This window comes from Crocuta crocuta, unplaced genomic scaffold (genome assembly GCF_008692635.1).
Source record: "Crocuta crocuta isolate KB4526 unplaced genomic scaffold, BGI_CrCroc_1.0 scaffold580, whole genome shotgun sequence".
Classification (NCBI taxonomy): Eukaryota; Metazoa; Chordata; class Mammalia; order Carnivora; family Hyaenidae; genus Crocuta; species Crocuta crocuta.
In genome coordinates this window covers 2945855-2968312 of record NW_027527940.1, presented here as the reverse complement: position 1 = coordinate 2968312, position 22458 = coordinate 2945855, and the positions used below count along the sequence as shown (strand labels likewise).

General features: G+C 40.6%; 2 protein-coding genes across 9 annotated transcripts in view; one reads left to right on the top strand and one right to left on the bottom strand.

The window, feature by feature from the left end:
- CEP63 (centrosomal protein 63) overlaps nucleotides 1-15160 on the bottom strand; it is a 58771-nt gene extending 43611 nt beyond the window's left edge. For 2 of the 6 annotated variants that reach the window (XM_077752324.1, XM_077752326.1), the window contains exons 1-3: nucleotides 12744-12780; nucleotides 5984-6052; nucleotides 4875-5052 (exon numbers count right to left, since the gene is read on the bottom strand). In XM_077752324.1, the coding sequence (XP_077608450.1) occupies nucleotides 4875-5052; nucleotides 5984-6052; nucleotides 12744-12772 (276 nt within the window). In that variant the 5' untranslated portion in view covers nucleotides 12773-12780. Of the gene's footprint in view, nucleotides 1-4874; nucleotides 5053-5983; nucleotides 6053-12743; nucleotides 12782-14929; nucleotides 14999-15075 lie in introns of those variants that run through there. The other 4 variants (XM_077752322.1, XM_077752323.1, XM_077752321.1 and 1 more) reach the window with 4 other exon arrangements.
- On the top strand, nucleotides 14988-22456 carry ANAPC13 (anaphase promoting complex subunit 13). 3 transcript variants are annotated; one of them, XM_077752329.1, is made up of 3 exons: nucleotides 14988-15091; nucleotides 17700-17825; nucleotides 22046-22456. In XM_077752329.1, exons 2-3 carry the CDS (start codon nucleotides 17727-17729, stop codon nucleotides 22169-22171), a joined length of 225 nt encoding a protein of 74 aa, XP_077608455.1. In that variant the 5' UTR covers nucleotides 14988-15091; nucleotides 17700-17726; the 3' UTR covers nucleotides 22172-22456. The 3 variants fall into 3 exon arrangements, with proteins under 3 accessions (XP_077608455.1, XP_077608454.1, XP_077608457.1); XM_077752328.1 differs by having other exon boundaries at nucleotides 15085-15168; XM_077752331.1 differs by lacking the exon at nucleotides 14988-15091 and adding an exon at nucleotides 15362-15444.
- The last annotated feature ends 2 nt before the right edge of the window (nucleotides 22457-22458 follow it).

Genomic DNA, 22458 nt, shown 5'->3' with positions numbered 1-22458 from the left:
ATCCCATTTACATTGCACCAAAAACCATGAAATATCTAGGAATAAACTTGACCAATGAGGTAAAAGATCTGTATGCTGAAAACTATAGAAAGCTTATGAAAGAAACTGAAGAAGACACAAAGAAATGGAAAAACATTTCATGCTCATGGATCAGAAGAACAAATATTGTTAAAATGTCTATATAACCCAAAGCAATCTACACATCAATGCAACCCCTATTAAAATATCACCAGCATTCTTCACAGAGCTAGAACAATCTAAAATTTGTATGGAACCACAAAAGATCCTAAATAGCCAAAGTAATGTTGAAAAAAAAAAAAAAACCCAAAGCTGGAAGCATCACAATTCTGGATTTCAAGCTGTATTTCAAAGCTGTAATCATAAAGACAGTATGGTACTGGCACAAGAACAAACACTCAGATCAATGAAACAGAATATAGAACCCAGAAACAGACTCACAAATGTATGGCCAACTCATCTTTGACAAAGCAGGAAAGAATATCCAATGGACAAAAGACAGTCTCTTCAGCAAATGGTGCTGGGGAAACTGGACAGCAACATGCAGAAGAAGAATGAATCTGTACCACCTTCTTATACCATACACATAAAAAAGCTCAAAATGGATGAAAGACCTAAATGTGAGAAAGGAAACCATCAAAATCCTAGAAGAAAACAGAGGGAACAACTTCTTTGATCTTAGCTACAGCAACTTCTTACTAGACATGTCTCCAGAGGCAAAGGAAACAAAGGAAAAATGAGGAAAAACCATTGGGACCTCATCAAGATAAAAAGCTTCTCCACAGCAAAGGAAATAATCAACAAAACTAAAAGGCAACAGATGGAATGGGAGAAGATAGTTGCAAATGACATACCTGATAAAAAGTTAGTATCCAAAATCTATAATGAACTTACCAAATTCAACACCCAAAAAAAAAATAAATCAGTGAAGAAATGGGCAGAAGACATGAACAGACACTTTTCCAAGGAAGACATTCAGATGGCTAATAGGCATATGAAAAGATCTAACTGTCACTCATCCTCAGGGAAATACAAATCAAAACCACAATGAGATACCACTTCACACCAGTCAGAATGGATAAAATTAACATCTCAGGAAACAATAGGTGTTGCTGAGGATGCAGAGAAAGGGAAACACTTTTGCACTGTTGGTGGGAATGCAAACTGATGCAGCCATTCTGGAAAACAGTATGGAAGTTCCTCAAAAAATTAAACATAGAACTACCCTAAGACCCAGCAATTGCACTACTACGTATTTGTCCAAAGGATACAAAAATGCTGATTTGCAGGGGCACATGCACCCCAGTGTTTATAGCAGCATTATCAACAATAGTCAAATTATGGAAAGAGCCCAAATGTCCATCAAATGATGAATGGATAGAGAAGATGTGGTTTATATATGCAATGGACTACTACTTGGCAATGAGAAAGAATGAAATCATGCCATTTGCAGCAACCTGGATGGAACTGGAAGGTATTATGCTGAGTGAAATAAGTCAGTCAGAGAAGGACAAAGATCATATGTTTTCAATCATATGTGGAACTTAGAAACTTAACAGAAGACCATGGGGAAAGGGAAGGGGAAAAAAATAGATACAAACAGAGAGGGAGGGAGGCAAACCATGAAACTCTTAAATACAGAGAACTGAGGGTTGTTTGTTGGATGGTTGGTGGGGGGGATGTACTAAATGGGCAATGGGCATTAAGGAGGGCACTTGTTGGGATGAACAATGGATGTCATATATAAGGGATGAATCACTAAATTCTACTCTTGAAACCATTATTACAAATATATATTAACTAACTTGGATTTAAATAAAATTAAAAACAAAAACAAGAAAAAAAACAACAACCCAATCCCAGGACACCTGGGTGGCTCAGTCAGTTGAGCTGATTTCAGCTCAGGTCATGATTCCAGGGTTATGGGATTGAGCCCCACACCAGGTTCCACACTGAGTGTGGAGTCTGCTTAAGATTCTCTCTGTCTCCCTCTGCTCCTCTCCTCAACTCACGCACTCTCTTAAAAAAGTAAAAATAAAAATCATAAAAATAAACAAATTTTAAAAAAGGAAACAACCCAATCCAAACAGTGTCATCAGAAAACACATAAAGCACTCACTTACAAAACAAATTGTTTATACTAGTACTCCTCCAAGTACCATGTGTAAGCAGGCTGGAGCCCATCACTACAGCAATCCAGCACAAGATAAGGAGCTTGAGGCAGAAGTGAAGCAATTCTGTCACCAAACACACTATTTAGCATAACTAGCATATTTTACATAGCAAACTTCTCTATGAAGTGAATGATGCAACGTGTTGATTTCCATTATGGGGAAAGCTTTCTATCTTACCACGCACCTGTCATCTGGGTAGCACTTGTTCATACCAGAGGGCTGCTCCTAAGCCTGTAACTTTCAAACAAATAAGAATGACAAAAACTTAAAGTCCTATTTTCTAACTCTTCTATCAAAGCAGATTATGAACATGTTAATACCAACACAATTTCACAGACGAACTCTATGGGATAGATCCTCATTACTAGCATTTGGTAAAAACACTTTACTTCTAGAAAGTTAATCAACTTTCAGCAAGCCCAATCAATGAAGCAGTAAATTGACCAGACAGCTACAATTCTAAATTTCTTTTATGTCCCCAGGCCAGAATTGTAATCTTCAAATCCTTACCATGGAACCTATACATTCAATCCCTTTAATTTCTTTTTAAGGTACTAAGTAATGGCAATAATGCCCTTGACATCAAAACTAAGCTACAGAAGGAATAAGTTTAAACAGCCTCAGAGTGACTAAAGAGTGTCAAAAATCACACACATAGGAATTTCTTTAATGGGTTTCTCCCAAAATAAGCAACTTAGATATTTATGTGTACATACAGTGTTTTTCTCAGCTAGGAAACCACAACCAATTTAACTCACTAAACAAAACCACTTTTGTTTTGCCCTAGGAGAAATAAAGACGTGGCAGCTAAAGCAGTTTACTACACAAGGGGCAGTGACCCTACCTAAATTATAATGTTTAAAAACATCAAATACAATTATCATCCCATATACTTTTTCACCACCTTCTATGTCTTTGCATGAAGTGTAATTTTAAAATACATTCTGAAAGGTCTACCAAATTTTAAAATAAATTCTAGCCCAGCAAATGGCTTTCACAGAAAACTGAATTTGACAAGGCCAGTATTGCTCTGTACTGCTCTGACTCAAAGTGCAAATGGCCAACCACTGACAGACTCCCTTGACAGTGCTATAAAACACTTTATATCAAGCCTAATTGTTTCCTTGTTACTTGAACATTTCTAAAATACTCTTGATAAGTGTCATCGAAAAATTCACCGTCTTGGAGCGCCTGGGTGGTTCAGTAGATTAAGTGTCCGACTCTTGATTTCAGTTCAGGATGTGATTTTGTAGTTTGTGGGGTTGAGCCCCACGTTGGGCTTTGCACTGACAGCATGGAGCCTGCTTGGGATTCTCTCTCTCCCTCTCTCTCTGCCCCTCCCCCACTCACATGCAGGCTCTCTCTCTCAAAATAAATAAACATTTAAAAAAAAAGAATCACAATCTCAGTGTATACACTCATGGAAGTGTTCCTGAGTAAACTGAGTAAAAGCAGTAATATGTAGGTGGTCCCACCGGGAGGAAAATCCATCAGAGTCAGAGCTGCTTGCAGCCAGTGCTTTCCTATAACTTTTGCAATCCGTCTCAGACTGACACTCATGTGAGACATTACAGGTATTTTCCTTTCTTTCTTTTTTTTTTTTTTAATTTTTATTTATTTCTAGGAGAGAGAGAGAGACAGCGTGAGCAGGGGAGGGTCAGAGAGAGAGGGAGACACAGACTCTGAAATTGGCTCCAGGCTCCACGCTGGCAGTCAGCACAGAGCCTGATGCGGGGCTCGAACCCACAAACCGCAAGATCATGACCTAAGCGAAAGTCGGACGCTTAACCGACTAAGCCACCCAGGTGCCACAGGTATTTTCCTTTTTTTTTTTTTTTCATTTTTATTTATTTCTAGGAGAGAGAGAGAGACAGCGTGAGCAGGGGAGGGTCAGAGAGAGAGGGAGACACAGACTCTGAAATTGGCTCCAGGCTCCACGCTGGCAGTCAGCACAGAGCCTGATGCGGGGCTCGAACCCACAAACCGCAAGATCATGACCTAAGCGAAAGTCGGACGCTTAACCGACTAAGCCACCCAGGTGCCACAGGTATTTTCCTTTCTAATATTCAATGGTCTTTTTTTTACTGGACCAGCTAGCCAGCAAATCAATCAGCAATTGCTTCAGAATGCTGCAGTCAATCAGCAAATATAAAACTTTCCCCCCAAATCACTAATAACTAGTGGTGGTGGGATTGCAAGGAATTTTTATTTTCCTCTTTTCTTTCTTTTCCCCTAATTCTCAACAAGGGCAAATTTAAAAAAGCAAAGAGTTTTCTAGATTTTGTTTTAAGTGGAACCCAGAGAGGCAAATTACTGAATTCTGGGCTTAACTTTTTTTACACTAGCCATACAATGAGGCCCAAAACAATGTTCACTAAACTCAGTGAATGATAATGCAAACATGTAATAGGATGATGGTTATACAAAGATCGTGCAACACGTTTTGTGTATTCTTCAAGAGGTTATGTGTTCTACGTGACCAAGGTAACATGATCCTTGACATAAATATTAATATTCTTACATGTTTTCACAGTGAATTTTTCTCTTAAAAGAAACCACTGAAACGAAAAGATAATACAGAAACAACACACAAATGCTTTCTTCAACAAATATTTAAGAAACATATTTAATATAAAAGCCAATGTCAAAATATCAAAAATAGGAGTGAATCAATGGCTTTACCTCATTGTGTTTCATATCCAACTGACCCTTAAGGGCCTTAAGTTCTCGTTCACGGATGTCCAAGCAAGTTTCAAGAGCATGTGTCTGCCCTTCCCATTCAGACTTTTTAAGAGCCACCATTATGTCAATCTGTTTCATGAGCTCTTGTAGTTCTGCTTCACAGGATGTCAAAAATCCCCTGTAAATAAGATCATATGCCATGACCTTTCCTCTTTCGCATGTAAAAACACAACAGACATAAACCCACCGGAGGTGGAACAGTGTCAGTAAAGAAATTATTAGAAGGAAAGAAAAGGATTTCTGAGCTTTTCCTTTTAATGTTCACATTGAGGTATTATTTATTCCACTGCATGTTTTCTCCCTCTCCTAGCCAACCTTAAAGCCTAAATCAGTTGGTCAAACACGTGACTGATGTTTCAGTCTGGCTTGTGGGCGGGGCTTCCACGACCAACAAGTACCTCTTCTGTCACGTTTTAGGAGAGCTTTCAGGAAGAATCCAGATGAGCCTATCACATTCTTAGCTAACCAAAATAAAAAGACTTGGAAGTGAGTAGGCTATTGGGAAGATCATAATACAATTTTAAGAGCTGTTTCAAGAAATTCATCCTTGGGCCAGATTTATTTTAACTATTTCTTCCCGCCTTATTATTAGAAACTTCCTGCAGCCAACCTTACTATCATAAACTTCCTGACATCCTTCCTAGTTACAGGAGGTGCCAGATATTGCAGAGGCAGAAAAAGAAGTAAACATAGACAGGTGCACTGGGTTCAAACAGGCGTCCAGGAATGGCCACAGACAGCACTAGTTACAAGGGCTTACACACTTTTTCATAGAAGCACTTGTTCTTAGCATACAAAGCTGCTGAACTTCCATGTTTGTTTCTGAGGAGGAGAAAATTTAGAGTGGGATGAAAGCAAGAAGCCAGCTTCATACTGCTGAGATGAGGCCGACACCCCAAAGAGAGATGCCACCCACAAACGTGACGTGGATCAGCTGCACTTTTGCTCAGCACTTTTGCTTCTGCAGCCAAAGCACAAAATGGGCAGAGGCTAACTTGGGAAATGCTTTTTAAACTCAGTGAGGAGCTTAAGGTCAAAAGAAAACTTACCCTTCATGTCCCCGATTTTGTATTCCTTCCAACAAAGCCTCCATTGCCAAATCCCCTTTGTTTTGGCAACTGGGAAAGCAAAAACAGTCAGGAGAAAATTCATTTTTCAAGTTGTAACATTCCAACTTACAAACTGAAAAATGTGAATGAAAATATACAATAACAAATAACAATGAGAAAATGTAGCCACTTCTTAGGATGGCTATAGAAGCAGTCAAGAAGTAACCCTTCAAGAAATGTAGGATCAAATGTATTAGGATCAAATACATTTCAGACTAAAAGAAAATAACTTCCATGATCCAAATTGCTACTGACAGTTTCCCCACAGATAGAAATCATACCTCATTGCTGTATTCCTGTGAACCGGTCCTGTGTCCCAGAGGGACACTGACCACAAAGCCCATCACAAAATGAGAGGAAGTAATCAGGGGTCACACACATCAGAGGAAAAGCACACCTTTATTTTTCTTAAGAAATATTATAAAAAGGTGATGCTAGGACACCTGGGTGGCTCAGCCAGTTAAGCATCTGACTCTTGGTTTCAGCTTGGGCCATGATCTTGGGGTTTGTGAGTTCGAGCCGTGCATCAGGCTCTGAGCTGGCAGTGCAGAGTCTGCTTGGGAATCTCTCTCTCTCTCTTTCTCCTTCCCTCTCTTCCCCTTTCCCTTATGTGCATGCACTCTCTCAAAATAAGTGAGTATACTTAAAAAATAATAAGAACTAAAAAAAAGAGGTCAAGACTTGTACTTAGAGAGAGAGAGAGAGAGAGAATAATATTATAATAAGGCTAAATGCCCTGAGTTTGAACTCCTTGGTCCATCACGAGAGAGAGATGCTACCCACCCTTGAGATGGCAGGCCTGTGAAGCCTCCTAGAACACTCCCCCTTCCCTCAAAGGCAGCTGCATGGTTCCTCCCTCCTCTGTGCTCCCCCACTGCAAGTCCTTAAGAGTTCTTTCATAGGAGTTAGTTACACCACACAGGGAATGAGGTTTTGCACACTCTTTTTCCTTACTATTTAACCCTTAAGGGCAGAAACTGAATTTTACTTACTTCTGCAGCTCCAGAGCTTAGCATTTCCATATGCTAAGCTAGATGCTTTTAGCTGAACTTATCACAACTCCCCTCCCTTTTCCCCATCCCTCTGTGCAAGCTGGTCATAGCTGGAGAACTTTAGAGAAGAGTCTAGCAGAGAAAGAACGGAAGGAGACAGAACAGACTGCCATAGAAAGGGAAAGAAGCACCATAAAGAAAGGAAGGTGAGAAGGACAGGGGAAAGATTACTCTTAAATTTGGAAGTGCCTGCCAATGAGAAGTACCTGTTGTAGGTTTCTCAACTCTACAAAACTATCAACCAATGTCAAACCACTTTTCACTCCTGAGAAACTGCTCTTTTTCCTTAAACCTTCAATGGCTCAAACCTGAATTAGTCTTTGGGTAATTCTCAAAGGCTGTGGTGGGAGGTTCTGCCCCTTTGTCCTGATGCCTCATCAATTATATAGACAAGAGAAGGGGATTTCTTCATTTAACACAGAATTCAGTGTTGTACTAACCACCAGGTGCATAGTGATGAAAGACATGGTCCTTTTCAAGGAATAATTAGTCCAGTTTTAGAAAGAAAAAAACTAAACCAAAAATGTTGCCCCCATGTGACAAATGTAGTGACAGAGGCGAGGACAGGGTGTCCTGGAGACACAGAGGGGAATGGAAGATTGGAAAATACAACTACTGCATGTTATTTGTATTTATTTCTAAAGTTACTAACAGGAGTCTTAAGCTATTTATGCACAAATATGGCAAAGAGGATTTTTCTCCAGTTGGTTTATCCATCATATTACACCAACATTAAATAAAATAAAAACTTAAAGAAAAAGGATACGATGTTCTAATCTACTTTCTTTCAAACCATGATATGGTTAATTACAGCACAATCCACATTCCATATTTCATTCCCCTCTGGGGAGCCGAGAGGCAGTGCATAGTTCACATGGCACCATGTAGATGAAAACCCAGGAGACAGCCCTGCTCTGCAACTAGGTAGCTTTCTGTCCCTGGACTTCAGTGTTTCTATCTGTAAAATGAGGGGGTATGAACTAGCGTCTCCAAGGTTTCATGGGATTCTCATAGCCCATCAAATGTCCACTCTAAGTAGCATGCTCTTGACTAGTGTACACGGATGTTTATTAAATCCGTAAGAAAGAGCTACTCCTGGGGAGGCCTGGGTGGCTCAGTCAGTTAAGCATCTGACTTTGGCTCAGGTCATGATCTCACAGTTTGTGAGTTCAAGGCCCGCATCGGGGTCTGTGCTGACAGTTCAGAGCCTGGAGTCTATTCGGATTCTGTGTTTCCCTCTCTCTTTGCACCTCCCCTGCTTGCTCGTGGGCTCTCTCTCAAAAATAAACATAAAAACAATTTTTTTTAAAACGAGCTATTCCTAACAACGTGCTACTAGTTATTCAAAATTATCATCGGTAAAATTATACTTCTTTAGGTCACATTATTCTTTTTTTTTTTCAAATTTTTTAATGTTTTTTTATTTATTTCCAGGAGAGAGAGAGACAGCGTGAGCAGGGGAGGGTTAGAGAGAGAGGGAGTCACAGACTCCGAAACAGGCTCCAGGCTCTGAGCTGGCACAGAGCCCGACGCGGGGCTCGAACCCACGAACCGCGAGATCATGACCTAAGCGAAAGTCGGACGCTTAACCGACTAAGCCACCCAGGCACCCCTAGGTCACATTATTCTTAAACATTAATATATTGAAGTATATATATTAGTCACACACATTAATATACATTAACATATTTCCTGGATGACATAACAATATTTATAACAAAGAGTAACAGTCACTGAATGCTCAATTGTTCTGCCTTGTATACACAGTCTAACTCATTCTTCACAACACTCATAAAAGATACATACTATTACTTTGAGGAAACTGAGGCTATCTTAACTACAGTGAACTACAAATTATAGTCCTAGGATCAAATCTAGGCAGTGTGACTCCCAAGTCCCAACCAATGTGCAATATTTATACAGTTTATAGTATTTCAGATCTAAAAATACCTCCATATCTTCTTTTGCTTTAATAGCAGTCTTCCAGGCAATAAATGAAACCAAACCAAAAAGTCTGAATACAGGAAAAAATGCAAACTCACCACCATGGACACCAGATGGCAGTAACACAATAATGAAAACAGTCCACATCTGGAAAAATTGCCATTTCAGAAATAAAAATAATGGTCTAAGACTAAAACAAAGAGATTTCTGTTTTTTAAAAAATGGGTGATGGTGGAGTGGGGGAACCATCAACATTCTCTGTGGAAGATAATCTCACTAATGTGTTTTCTTTACCAATACCTACACCATCTATTTCAATAGCTGCCAAACACCACCAGTTCTCATTCCTCAGGGTCAGGTAAACAGCAAGCACCCAGATTTTCAGGGGACTTTTCTCATTTGAGTTTCTCATGGCTATCACTGATTCCTTGCCAACCAAACTAAGCTTCAGTCAACTCTATGTACTATGTCACTTTGCTTTCTTCTTTGCCTGTGCCATGTGATAATGATGTAAAGTTAGATATTCTTGGTTCATAATATTAAATACCAATTTAATTACTGTTTGATAATCTGCTACTCCTTGCCACTAACATAGAATGCTAAATGTGGTTAAATGGAAATGGTGTAGCTCTACAATGGTCATTTCTGCAGTTAGACCAAGACATCAACACACATAAACTGTTAATGGTAACTCCTTTTAAGTTATTAATTATAACTTTCCTTTGGAATAAAGGCTGTTTTAAAGCACTGAAATCTAGAATAGGAGAGGTAAAGGAAATGCAGGCTGGGAAACCGAGAAAAGACACTTTAAATCTTCGGGGGAAAGGAATCCACATAGCTAATAATAGGCAAAGCTTTGAAATTCATTAGTGTATTGGAATTTAAGAGCTAGAGAGGATCTGAAAGCCTCTTATTTAACCTCTTCATTTTAAAAATCAGGAAAAATATTCAGAGTATATGCCCAAGATCAAATTACTCACAAAATGGGACAGAGGAAGAAAATTAAAACTCCGGAGAGAATTATGAATTACTGTATACTAATAAAAGGGTTATTGCCTACCCATCAAGTCTCACTTAAAGGAGGCTAACAATGCTCTGTCCCTTACCTGTCTTGGTGTTACTATGATTACAAAGATATATGGTTCTGTTAGATTAACTCTGGCTGATAAACAAGCTATTCCAATAAACAATCAGTATAACTTATTCCTCAGAAAGGCTTCTACTTAAACTTGAGGGAAGAAATACAGATAAAGTATCAAAGAAATTTTCCAAAATAAAAATAAAATTTTAAAACATTGACTAAACTAGGACTCAAAATCCAGAAAGAGTAAGGAGAAAGACTGAGAAATCAGAGTAGATAAAGATATACTTGTACGTGGGAAAAATGCCAATAAGCAAAGTCAAAAGATAAATAACAATATTTGAAAGTTTTATCACAAGGGGTTAATTATCCAGTATATAAAAAGTTTCTAAAAATTGAGGGGAAAAATAATAAAGAAGTAAATAAAAACTGAGGCAGGGGAAGGAATCTATAGAAAAATGGGCAGAAGATATGAACAAGTAGTTCACACAAAAGGAAATGCAAATGACTTTAAACATATGAAACGATCAGCATTATTTTCAATAGCCAAGATAAGGAAGCAGCCCAATGACTGATAAATAAGATGTACAATGGAATATTATTCAGCCATAAAAAAAAAGAAATCTTGTTATTTGCAACAACATGGAGAGTATAATACAAAGAAAAATAAGTCAGAAAGATAAATGCCATATGATTTCACTCCTATATTTAAGAAATAAAACAAATAAAGGGAAAGAAGAGAGACAGACAGACAACCCAAGGAACAGACTTAACTATACAGAACAAACTGGTTACCAGAGGGGAGGTGGGTAGAGGGATGGGTGAAATAGGTGATGGGGATAAAGGAGTGCACTAGGTGTGATCAGCACCAGGTATTGTATGGAAGCACTGAATCACTAGAGTGTACACCTGAAATGAATATATAACACTGTATGTTAACTGAAAGGAAAATAAAAACCTAATTAAGTTAAAACAAAACATGAAAGATGCTCTATGTTGCTCACAGGAAGAGAAATACAAATTTAAAATACAGGAAGTTATATTTAGACTAACAAAAGCTCAAAAGTTTAACAATATACTCTGATATGGCTATGGGAAAACAGGCACTCACATACATTGTAGGCAGGAACACAAAATGGTACAATTTCTACAGAGATTTTGCCAATACCTAGCAACTGAGAAATATGCATTTACCCTTTGACCCAACAATGCCACTTCTAGGAAGCTATCCCAAAATACAAAGTCACAGATGCACAAGGACACAGTGTAGCACAATGTGCAATAGCAGGACACAGCACAAATGCCTACAGAGAGAGACTAGCTGAATATTCATCCACCAGTGGAATATTATGAAGCTGTCAAAAGGGATAGACATACTTCTATGGAGGGACTGCATGGCATGTATTACCAGAGGGGGAAAGCAAGTAGATAATGCATTTGTTTTCATCAAAGGAAAAATCCAAAGCCAGTAAATATAGTATCTATAAGAAAGGGAACAGAGTGGAGAAAAGAGGATTGAAAGCTAAACTTGTCTGGATATCTGTGTTTTACAGGTACTTGTTGAGAACTATGCTAATTTGTTACATATATAAAAAAATCCAAATGGGGAAAAAAGCAATATTGAAAAATTGGAAAAAATGAAATAAAAAACTATCAACTAGATATCAAATTGGCAGACTAACCATATAGCAAATTGTTTCATATGCCTTTAAAATGCAAGTTTTACTGTACATATAGCCCAAGTAGGATATATACTAAAGCTAAAAAAGAGCTGCAAAGAAATCCTGAACACTATTCAAGAATCATATTGTTAATAATAAAATTGGTATCGTTAACTTGAAACCAATATACAGAATGTAGGATTTTTAAAAAAGTAATTATGTTAACCTAATGCAGTTCCAAGATTTTCAGCAAGATAAAAAGACACACATATAAAAACAAATACAAACAAAATAAATTAAAATGTAAATATCAGTGTGAATTCTGTATACTTCTGTTTTAAAAAATGTATTTCTAGGACACCTGGGTGACTCAGTTAAGTGTCTGACTTCAACTCAGGCCATGATCTCATGGTTTCTGGGTTCAAGGCCCACGTCAGGCTCTGTGCTGACAGCTTGGAGCCTGGAGCCTACTTCAGACTCTGTGTCTCCTTCTCGCTCTGCCCCTCCCCAACTTGTGGGGGGGGGGTGCGCGCACAAAGGCGTGCACTCTCCCTCTCTCTCAAAAATAAATGAACATTAAAATAATAATAATAATATAATAATAAAATATATTTCCTAACTCTGGCCATCATAAATCCTAGAGCCTTGACCAACCTAGCAGCAAGATCACCCACACTGTGGTCTCTAAATACCATCAACCGCTCAAAGGAACCAGGGCTTTTTGGTGGCCACTAATGTATAAATGAGAGAGGAACAGGTTTTTACCAGAAAACAGGGAATTATCAAAGGCTACTAGTCATATCAAGATGGACAGGAGCCAACTTAAAGGGATGCCACTGCCCAAAGGTAGGACAATTTGAGATTTAAAAAAGAAAAATCTGCAATAAGTTGAAACAGTTTAAATATATTCAAGTCCATGATGATTTAAAAAAAAAAAAAAAGGCAAAAACCCTCATGGTTACCTTTGGAGGTTGCTAGGCCACCAACTCATTACTGTAGTCTGCAAATAGAGGGAAAGAATTAAGCATTTTTCTTGCCTTTCCTGTACAAACTACATTTCAAATAAATGATAGTAGTCAAATGGCTGGTGGGGGAGAGTTCTTCGTCATAAAAGATTTCCATCTAATAAACACTGACGTTATGAGAGAATTAGAAAATCAACACTCTATAACCCCTAATGTGATAATGGATACAGGCAATCCAGATCCATGAAAAGATTTCACTGTTAAGTGAAAAGCTCATAGGGAATATCACGATAGATGGACTGGGCTAACAATACCTGAAATCATTACACTGCTCAATCTTAACGCGAGACACAACTCAGACATTTCATGCCTCTCTGATAATTAATGCAAATAGATGGTCTACTGTACCACCTAGGAAATCTTCTTGCTCTCCAACCATTAAAAAAAAAAAAAATTAAGCGTGAATCTAATCTTCTAGATTAGTGCCATTCAACAGAACTTTCTGCGATTATTGAAGTATTTTATGTTTATACCAGTCTAAGGTTCACTACTAGGCACGTGTGACTACTGGGCACTTAAAATATGGATAATGAAACTAGGGAACTGAACTTTTAATTTTATTTCATTTTAATTAATTTAAATAGCTGGCTGGTGGCTACTACACTGGACAGTGTGACCCTAGATCTAACTACTGGTTTAAATGAAATAAAGGGAAAAGACATACATGTAAAAGGATGTCATGCGGTTGCAATCAGCTAAATCTAGGTTATGGGGGGAAGGGACATCAGGGAACTACTCTATTAAAAAAGAATTTAAATTATGTATCAACCAAATGCAATGTGTGGATCTCTATGAGATTTTGACCCAAAGAAGCTAATTGTAAACAGTCATTTAATGGACAGTTGGGGAAAAAACAACCCAGACTTAATACTGACATCATGGAACTTTATTAATTTCTTGGTACAATGACAGTACTGCGGTTTTGTAAAACCAAAAAAGGAAATTTAACTTTCAGAGTGGAAAAAAAAAACTAACATAAAAATAAATTCAATCCCTGCAACCACTGTTCGTGTTGGCTGCGGGTGAATTTCAAATCCAATTGACTTTTTTTTTACGTAGGGAGCTATAATAAAGTGGATTACTGATGCTGTCACAACTGGCCACCAAGACTACATAAATGAGAATGGGAAGGACTAAGCACAGGTGTGCCTTCTAATGGGAGAAAAAAGGCATCAGTACAATTAACATTGTTATTACAAAGAATTTGTAAAAGCTGAATCTGCATACATTTTTAAAGGACAGTGTCTCAAATGTTTATAAATCTCTGTAACTCATTTCCTTTTCTTTTCTAACCCATTTTAATTCCATTTTTACTATACTTATTACTGATGATACAGTCAAAGGGTAAGAAGCGGATACAAATCTAAAGGCGGTACTGCATTTCAAATAAGAGAATACACTTTATTAAGCTACAGGTATAAAAAGTATAAATATAAATATTTGAAGGTAACATGTTATTGATGATCCTTATTAGAACTTTTCATAGATATAAAATGAAATGCAAGCATGTGGATAACTATAACAGCAGTGTACCTACCCTACAGTGCTGCTTTATGAAAGGAATAAAATAATTTAAAGAATAGGATGTAAGGCTCAACGAAAACTACTTTGTGCAAATAAGGGTACGCTAACTATAAATGAAGACAAGTCACTGACAGCAGACTCGTTCGTTGTTACTCTCTGAGGTTATAAGGGACGTAAGAAAAACATTATGAGCTTGGATTTACTGTCTTCAAGGATCTTCAACATTGAAGTGCTCCTAAGAACTGTCCCTTTTAAACCCTCATTCTAAGATATGATTATTTCCACCCCTGATTTTAGAGCAATCCGTAACTTCAGTCCTTCACGATTTCTGCCACCTTTCTGTACCTCCTGTACTGACATTAACTCACTTCAAAAACTAAGTCCCCCCGACACCCACATTACAGAACCAGCTTCACGCGCCGTCGAGGGCCTAAGTCGCAACAATGCTGGGAAGCTAACCAGGTTTGGCAGCCCAGGCGGGAGGGCGGTGACGGGGGTTCCTCCTCTGAAGAGGAAGANCCCGCCCTGCGCCCGTCCTCCAGGCGCACATGCTGTTACCGGGCCGCCGCGAGCGCGTCCCCGAGGCTTCCCGCCGTTACCTCCGGGCGGGGGCGCGCACGCGCGTCACCGCCGACCCGACATCCAGCCTCTCCTGTCGACACGTTCGTCCCGCCCACTGCCCCCTTATTTTTAATTGAAGCTGGGTCCTCCCAAACCTCCCCTCCCCGCAAGCAAATGGGCTCACCCACATCCGGGAGAAGGCAAGAAAGGGGCGCGGGTCACGTGATGCGGAGGGTGGGGTCTGACGGAAGCGGGCGCAGCGCTGGGTGCCGCGCGGGTAAGGCTTTTCCCGCGCCCCTAGTCTGAAGGGACGCGGACGCGTTGCTTCCTCAGCGTCGCCCTTTCTCCATTCCTATCGGTGGAGGCCGATGGCTTCACTTCATCCTCACACTTTCGTTGGTGCACGCCGTGGCGGGTGGAAAGGCACTTCCGTGGCGGTTCTGGGCCTCCCCCGCTTCCACATTTGGTGTATCCAGCTTCGAGCCGGAAGCCGGAACTGTTGGGCGGCCCCACGCGTCTTATGGATGGTGGTGGCCGGCGAGGGTCATTTCTAGTAAGGGAGAAGGTCGTCCTACATAGATCTTGTAATTACTTGTTCGCAAAGCGATAAAGTGCATTGATGAGCTAAAACGTGCACCTGTGCCGCGGAAGGGACGCACCGCGGGTCTGGGAAACCCATGTAATGGGCATTGTGACAAGCTCCCAATTGGAACTATTCGCAGTGCCCCCAGAACTAAGGGACCCCAGGAAGAACGGGAAGCGCTCTCTGCCTGGGTCTAGGAACAAGCCTCCTGCGGGACACGACCTGGGATCCAAGTTTTTTAGACTGACTAGGGGTTTGCTGCAAACAAAGGGATTGTAAAGAGCATTCCAGGCGTTGGGACTGTTACATTTGTAGGAAAAGTTTGCTCAGGAAGGTGGTAGTGGTTCATTCTGTCGAGTGTGTTAAGTGCTTCGTGACAGCGGGCTTTGTCTGGGACATTGCCTGTCTACGATGATTTCCACTCTTCAGCCCCTGCAGAGTCAAGGCATATCAGCGCCCTACTCTGGAAATGGGATGTTGACCAGACGAGCTGAACCTATTGTTGAGTTTGGAAGGAAAAGTAGGCGTTAGTGATGGGGGAAAAAGGCTTTTACATGCGAAGTCTGTAAAGTGTGGCAGGGTTAGTGGTGTTTTGAAGAGGAACGGTTGAAAAAAGATTGGGGCCAAGTTTGGGAAAGATGTGCTGAGTCTTTGCTGCAAAATTTACACATATTAATTGGAGACAAGGATACCTGAGCAAACTGTTGGAAAGACTACCTAACCTGTTAGGTGGATCCTAAGGACAAGAATGAAACTGTCTTTAAAGGCAGAATGCCTGCTAAAGGTAGAGTGATTTGAAAAACACTTCACAGAAAGGTGGACTCTCTGTGACTGGAAAAATTAACCAGTTCTGAAAAGCTAGAGAAATGAGGGTATCCCAGGGGACAGCGGCAAGGACAAAGGAATGGCAGCAGGAAAAGGGGCTCTTGTAGGAAGGAATTCCAAAAATGTAACGGGAATTGTATGTAAATTTCCTAAAGACAGTATCTTTATATTTGCCTTGAGTTACCCACTGAGTCGTCCTGGATTTATTCTTGAGCAAAACATCACAGCTTCATCTGTTTCACTGGAGACACAAATAACTGGACACCTTCTGCTTCAGTTTTGCCTGGCTCTTTACCATGGGGTCAAAAACTCTTATCCCACCTCAACCTGTGTAATTACTACCTAGGCATTAGGGCTGTCTTGCGATCATGCTATTGGGGACAAGCACAGACCTGTCTGAAGGAGTTGGAGCCCACCGCTAAAGATTCTTCCTGGTGTGAATGTTCACAGCCTCAGAAACTAGGAGTGCTTTTGGTGCCATTGGCTTCCAGGCCTTCAGGATGGCTGCTTTGTGGAGGGAAGCACAGTAGGGTCATAGCCCATAATGAAGAAGCAAGAGCCCAAACTTGGAGACAGGGAAGCCAGAGGCTCTCTCCATGCTGGGTGCAGCTGTTTAGGAGAAAAATAGAGAATCAGCTATGGCCAGGGAGCTAAGTAGCATCTTGACCACTTGGTCCAGGCATTGAAGGGAGTACAGCACAAAAAAATCAGGAAGGAACCCCAAAAGGAAGCAGAAATGGGCATCATAGGGTCATGCTACTGTTGTTCACCTGGAGGTGCTCCTTTCAGAACTTGGGTTAGATGCTGTTTTAAGAAGGGACGCAGTTTTCCTTTGTGAACTTAGCTGAGGAGTTCTGTCAGATCTGTAGTTGGTTACTTTGTGTAGCCCCCAGTCCAGTATCTCAATGTGTTCATTTAGCCCCTGTGCCTAAGGATGCTAATATTAGAGCCAAGGCAGGTGGAGACTGTTGTAAAAATATTGCAGGAAAAGGCTAAAGGGGACAGAGAGGAGATTTGGTTATGAATCAGGGATTCGTCAAAGACATCCCAAACAGGGAAAGCTAAGTGTGCATATCAGGAGAGAAAAGCTGCATTCTAGATATACTGTGGCCTTGTACACAAGGCCTCTGTCACACTGGTCCGTCAACTGGGCTATGTCTGATGTCCTGTATATGCTATACAGCATCCATCAGCAGTGGGGAGGGCGGGCAGAAGGGAGAAACTGTGATCTTATAAATAAGCTGTCCCCTGACCCAGATGAGAAGATGAGTCTTTCCCATTCCCAGGGTGACGTCACACCAAGAGACACATGCAGGCTAAAGAGCCTGGGGAATCCTAATGCTAGACTATATCACCTCTTCAGCGTTCGTGTTTAAGAAATCACCCTCTTTGGCTTACAGATCTGACAAGATCCAAGCTGCACGAGAATGGACAGTGAGGTACAGAGAGATGGAAGGATCTTGGATTTGATTGACGATGCCTGGCGAGAAGACAAACTGCCATATGAGGATGTCGCAATACCACTGGTAGGTTCTAACTTGTGCCAGGGATGGTGGGCTAAAGATAGGTCTGGTAGACACTAGTAGATTAGGATGTCAGTGGACAAATAAAACAGCTGAGCACAGAAATGCAAGCTGTGGATTCCTCTCACTCTAGAAGACCCTGGATAGCTTGACCTTTTTATTTGAAGAGAAATGTGGTTCAGAGAGCTGATATGATGAGTTCAGTTAGGGCTCACACCAGGACTGGAACCCAAGACTTCTGAGCCATGTTCTGTCCACCGCCATCAAAGCCACTAAACCAGATAATGAGAGCTTAATGCCCAAGATGGAGTGGAACACGATGCAGTAGCATTTACACTCTATTTCCTACTTGTCTACTTGTGGTTGGATCAATTGACACCTTTAGTGACATACTCTTGAAACACACACCTCTCCTAGATTTCCTGGAAAATGTTTGGAAGATACCTGGCTGTTTTGCATTTAGACCAAAAGGGCCCTGGGATACTCTCTTCTTCCCTGGTCTCTGGAGAACTCTCCTGCACGGAGTTTGTTGAACCTCATGCAATAATAAATGATCTAAAAGTTTTTGCATTTGTAAGGACTCCTGGGTGGCTCTGTTAATTAAGTATCCGATTCTTGATTTTGGCTCAGGTCATGATCTCATGGTTCACAGGGTAGAGTCCCCGTTGAGATTCTCTCTCTCTGCCTCTCTCTCTGCCCCTCCCCCACTCACACGCACTCTCTTGCTCTCAAATAAACATATCTAAAAAATAAAAGTTGTGCATTTAGAAATGTTTGTTTAAAATCCTCTATATGTCATAGAAGCCTAACACAAACAAGGAGAACAGGCTTTAGGGACTTTTCTGTAGAGCACGCCAGGGCCTGGAGAGGAGCTGTTAATGAAATGCAGCTTACAAGAAGACTGCTGGTGCCGTTGACTGAGAAGTAGACTTCAGCTTACATACATTTTCATCTAAAGTTAAGAAATGATAACATTAATACATCACAGCTTAGTTCAAGTTTAGAAAAATAGTCAAAAGAGAGTGCATAACAAGAATTATAGCTGCCACTCAGTACCAGTTTTATGCCATGGACTGATGTTGAAATTTGATGTGTGTTCTCTCTAACCCTTGAAACACCCTTCCAAGGGTAGTAGTGTTAATCACATTTTACAGGAAGGAAATAGGATCAGAGAGGCAAACTTGTCCAAAGTCCAAACTTAGCTGGTAAGTTGGGTTTTCCTACCTAGGTCTGTGTGAAGGCTGCAGATCCTGTCTTATAAACTTGTGTTTGTTTTTTCAACTGACAAGCATTTTTTTGAAGCCTACCATATGCCGTAAGACTATGTGAATGTCAGGAGTAGTTCCTGCCACTGGGGGTCTAGAGAGGCAACATACATAAATAAGTAATTATAGTAAGTGTTATAAATGGGCTGTGAAGAGCTACATAGGATAGGAAGTGGCTGATTGCCCTTTCAGCATCAGGAAGGGCTTTAGAGAGAATATAATATATACGCTGGTCATAAGGGAGGACCAGAAATTTAGGGGGGATAGACAAGGGCACTCCAACAGAGGGGACAGAAGCTCAAAGGCCCAGAGTTTTTAAAGGCTTTGCGAGATGGTGAGACATTCGTTGTGGATGGAGAATATATTTGTCATCTAAGGTAGGCAGAAAAGATGGGCTTGGACCAGATTTTGAGAGGAGTATCTGATGCCATGCTTCAACCGCAATCTGAAGAGAGCCAGGAATGAGTGGTCTGCAAAATATAAATCTGCCATGTGCAAATTTGAGTTTTGGAAAATCAGTGCGACAGCATTGTTAGACGATGTGTGACATGGAGAAAGGGACAAATGACTGGGTAGAGGGATGAGTAAGGAAGTGATTGCAGTAGTATATCAGCAGGGGAGGAGGGCCTGGACAAAGGCACGGCACCGGAGGGAAACTGCTTAACTCTGGACAGGCTCATGGCAGGATTTGGGGACTGCTGCTGTGGAAGAGGTTGAGGGAGACAAATTTCCATGCTGAACAGCCAAACTATAGCCTAGCCTGCTTGCTAATCGCTGTCTTTTCCTGTGTCTTGTGATTCTAAGACAGTGTGTGTACTGGTTACCTTTTGTTGCTGCCTAACAAATCTCCCCCAAGGAGAGTGGCTTGAAACAACAGCTATTTTGGCTTGAAACAACAGCTATTTATCTCATGATTTTGTGGCTAAGCTCAGAGGGTCTTCCAGTCCTTGCCAGCTTGGCTGTTCCCTGCTGGATTTGGTGGCGCTCTGCAGTCAGCCAGAAGGCCAGCTGGAGGCTGGGTGATAGGCAGACTTGTCACATATCTGGTAGGTAGCAGGTTGTCAGCTGTGATGGCGAGGTGCTTACGCCCACGTCTCATTGTCCAGCAGACTGGGCTAGACTGCACATGGCTGTCTCGGGGCTCCAAGGGCAGCACGAGAGGAAGTGTGAGGCTGCCTGGAGCTTAGGCCGACAACAGCCCACTGACACCGCAGCTGCTCTCTGTTAGCCAAAGCAAGGCACTTGGCCAGTCCCGATCTGCAGTTGGGGAAAAGGGACTCTGCCTTTTCATAGGAGTAGCTGCCAAGAATTGAAGCCATTTTGCAGTATACCATATAATTGATGGTTGTGTTTATGATACCTGAGGATTCTACGCGTTTGTTTTCCAAGCATATATACATTTTTTTTTAATCTTGGCATTCATTGCAAGAGACAGTAGTGACCCAATGAAAGACGTTATTTCAGTATATGTGCTGCCGAAGCGAGCACTGAAAGACGTTATTTCAGAACATATACCACAGATAAGGTGAAATTAAGTAAAGTTGCTTGTCTGCGAATTACATAATTCATTAACGAGGGACTTGTTTATGCTTTGTCAGCTATATATATTGGAAACAAACTTTCTCTTTAAGTTTGAATGTATCATTGCATTATAGTAAATGATAATTTGCAGTTTGTACAGATATGTTTGAATCTCCGTATTATGTTGTATCTTGTAAAACAAGATGTATGTGATTCAGATAATTCTTGTACCTATTGTAAGTAAGTCATTTTATGTGTATTGAACAACTTTAAAGGAGAAAAACATTACAATATTCTTACTGTGCAAAATGAAATCCAATGGGATCCTAAGTCTCGGTATTGAGGAACAATTAGCTGCCCCCCCCAAAAAAAGTTGTAAATTCAGGTAATTAAAAAGAAATAAATTGGTGTCAGTAAACTCTGGCACAAAGCAAAATCTCGATAGTAATACATTTAAATTTAAAATATAAGGAAACTATCAAAAGTTCTCAACACATAAAACATGGTTGACTGTTAGGTGATGGATGTGATGATTAACCTTATTGCAATGATCATCTCATAATACATACCTGTATCAATTCATAATGTCATATACCTTAAACTTATACGGTGTTACATATAAATTAAATCTCATGCTGAAAAATCTATATGTCAGATTCTATACTAAGTGTGGCCCGTGGCTTACCATTCTAAGAAAATTGTTGGCAGGATATGAACTGGTCATTTGTAGGGATTTATGTTGCTATGCTCCGTCACTAGGGGGAAGTCTCACCTATCATGTACATTTTCAGTGCTCTCCACTTAATACTATGAGCATGTTGGGGACAGAATAGTTTTGTTTTGTTTAATTTTAATAACATTTCTTATGTTTAAGGAATATTCCAGCAAATGTGGTATTCTATTAAAGCAGCCTCCCCAGAAAAGATTCAGTATTGGGTGTTTTCAGCGATCCTAGCCACTAGTAATAATAGCAGCTATTTCTTGAGCATCGGATGGCCCCTGCCAGTGGTGAGCACTTGATCTCATTTGGTCTTCATAGCTGTCCTATGAGGTGATGGCCCCTTTTTCCTCTCAGTGCCAAAGAGAACACAAAGGCTTCAAGGGTTTGAATACCCCCAGCAAAGAGTGGAATCGTGGGTTTGGACCCCAGTGGCTTACAAAAGCCTGTGCTCTCATCCCTCTGCCACACTGCTTCCTGCACCAAGTGCCAGAGTCCTGATGCTACCGTTCCTTCCTGCAGATACCAGGGCACATGTCAGCGATACGTGTATTTCCTCATGTCTTTTTATCCTAGGGCTTTCTTGAGGATACATTTCTGTCAATTATGCTGCCTGTTTCTAAGAACTCGCAGGTTTTAATTCTAAGTACTCTTGAGTGTTAAGGGGTTTGTTAATGCAGAGAATACCAGTGTTCTGAATGTTCATTGTACCTTTTCAGAATGAGCTTCCTGAACCTGAGCAGGACAACGGTGGCAGCACGGAATCTGTTAAAGAACAAGAAATGAAGTGGACCGACTTGGCCTTACAGTATCTCCATGAGAATGTTCCCCCTATAGGAAACTAACACCTGGCTCCTTTTTCATGGACGGATTTTGTTTTTAATATATAAGACACCAAGGTGGCTCAGTGGTTAAGCATCCAACTCTTGATTTTGGCTTAGGGCATGATCTCACTGTTTTTGAGACAGAGCTTCGCACTGGACTCTGTGTTAACAGTGTGGAGTCTGCTTGGGATTCTCAACCCTTCTGTCTCTACCTCTTCCCCAGGTGTGCACATGCACACGCGCACTCTCTCTCTAAAACTAAATAAATAAAAATTTTTAAAAATTAATAAAGTAAAATGAAAAACATG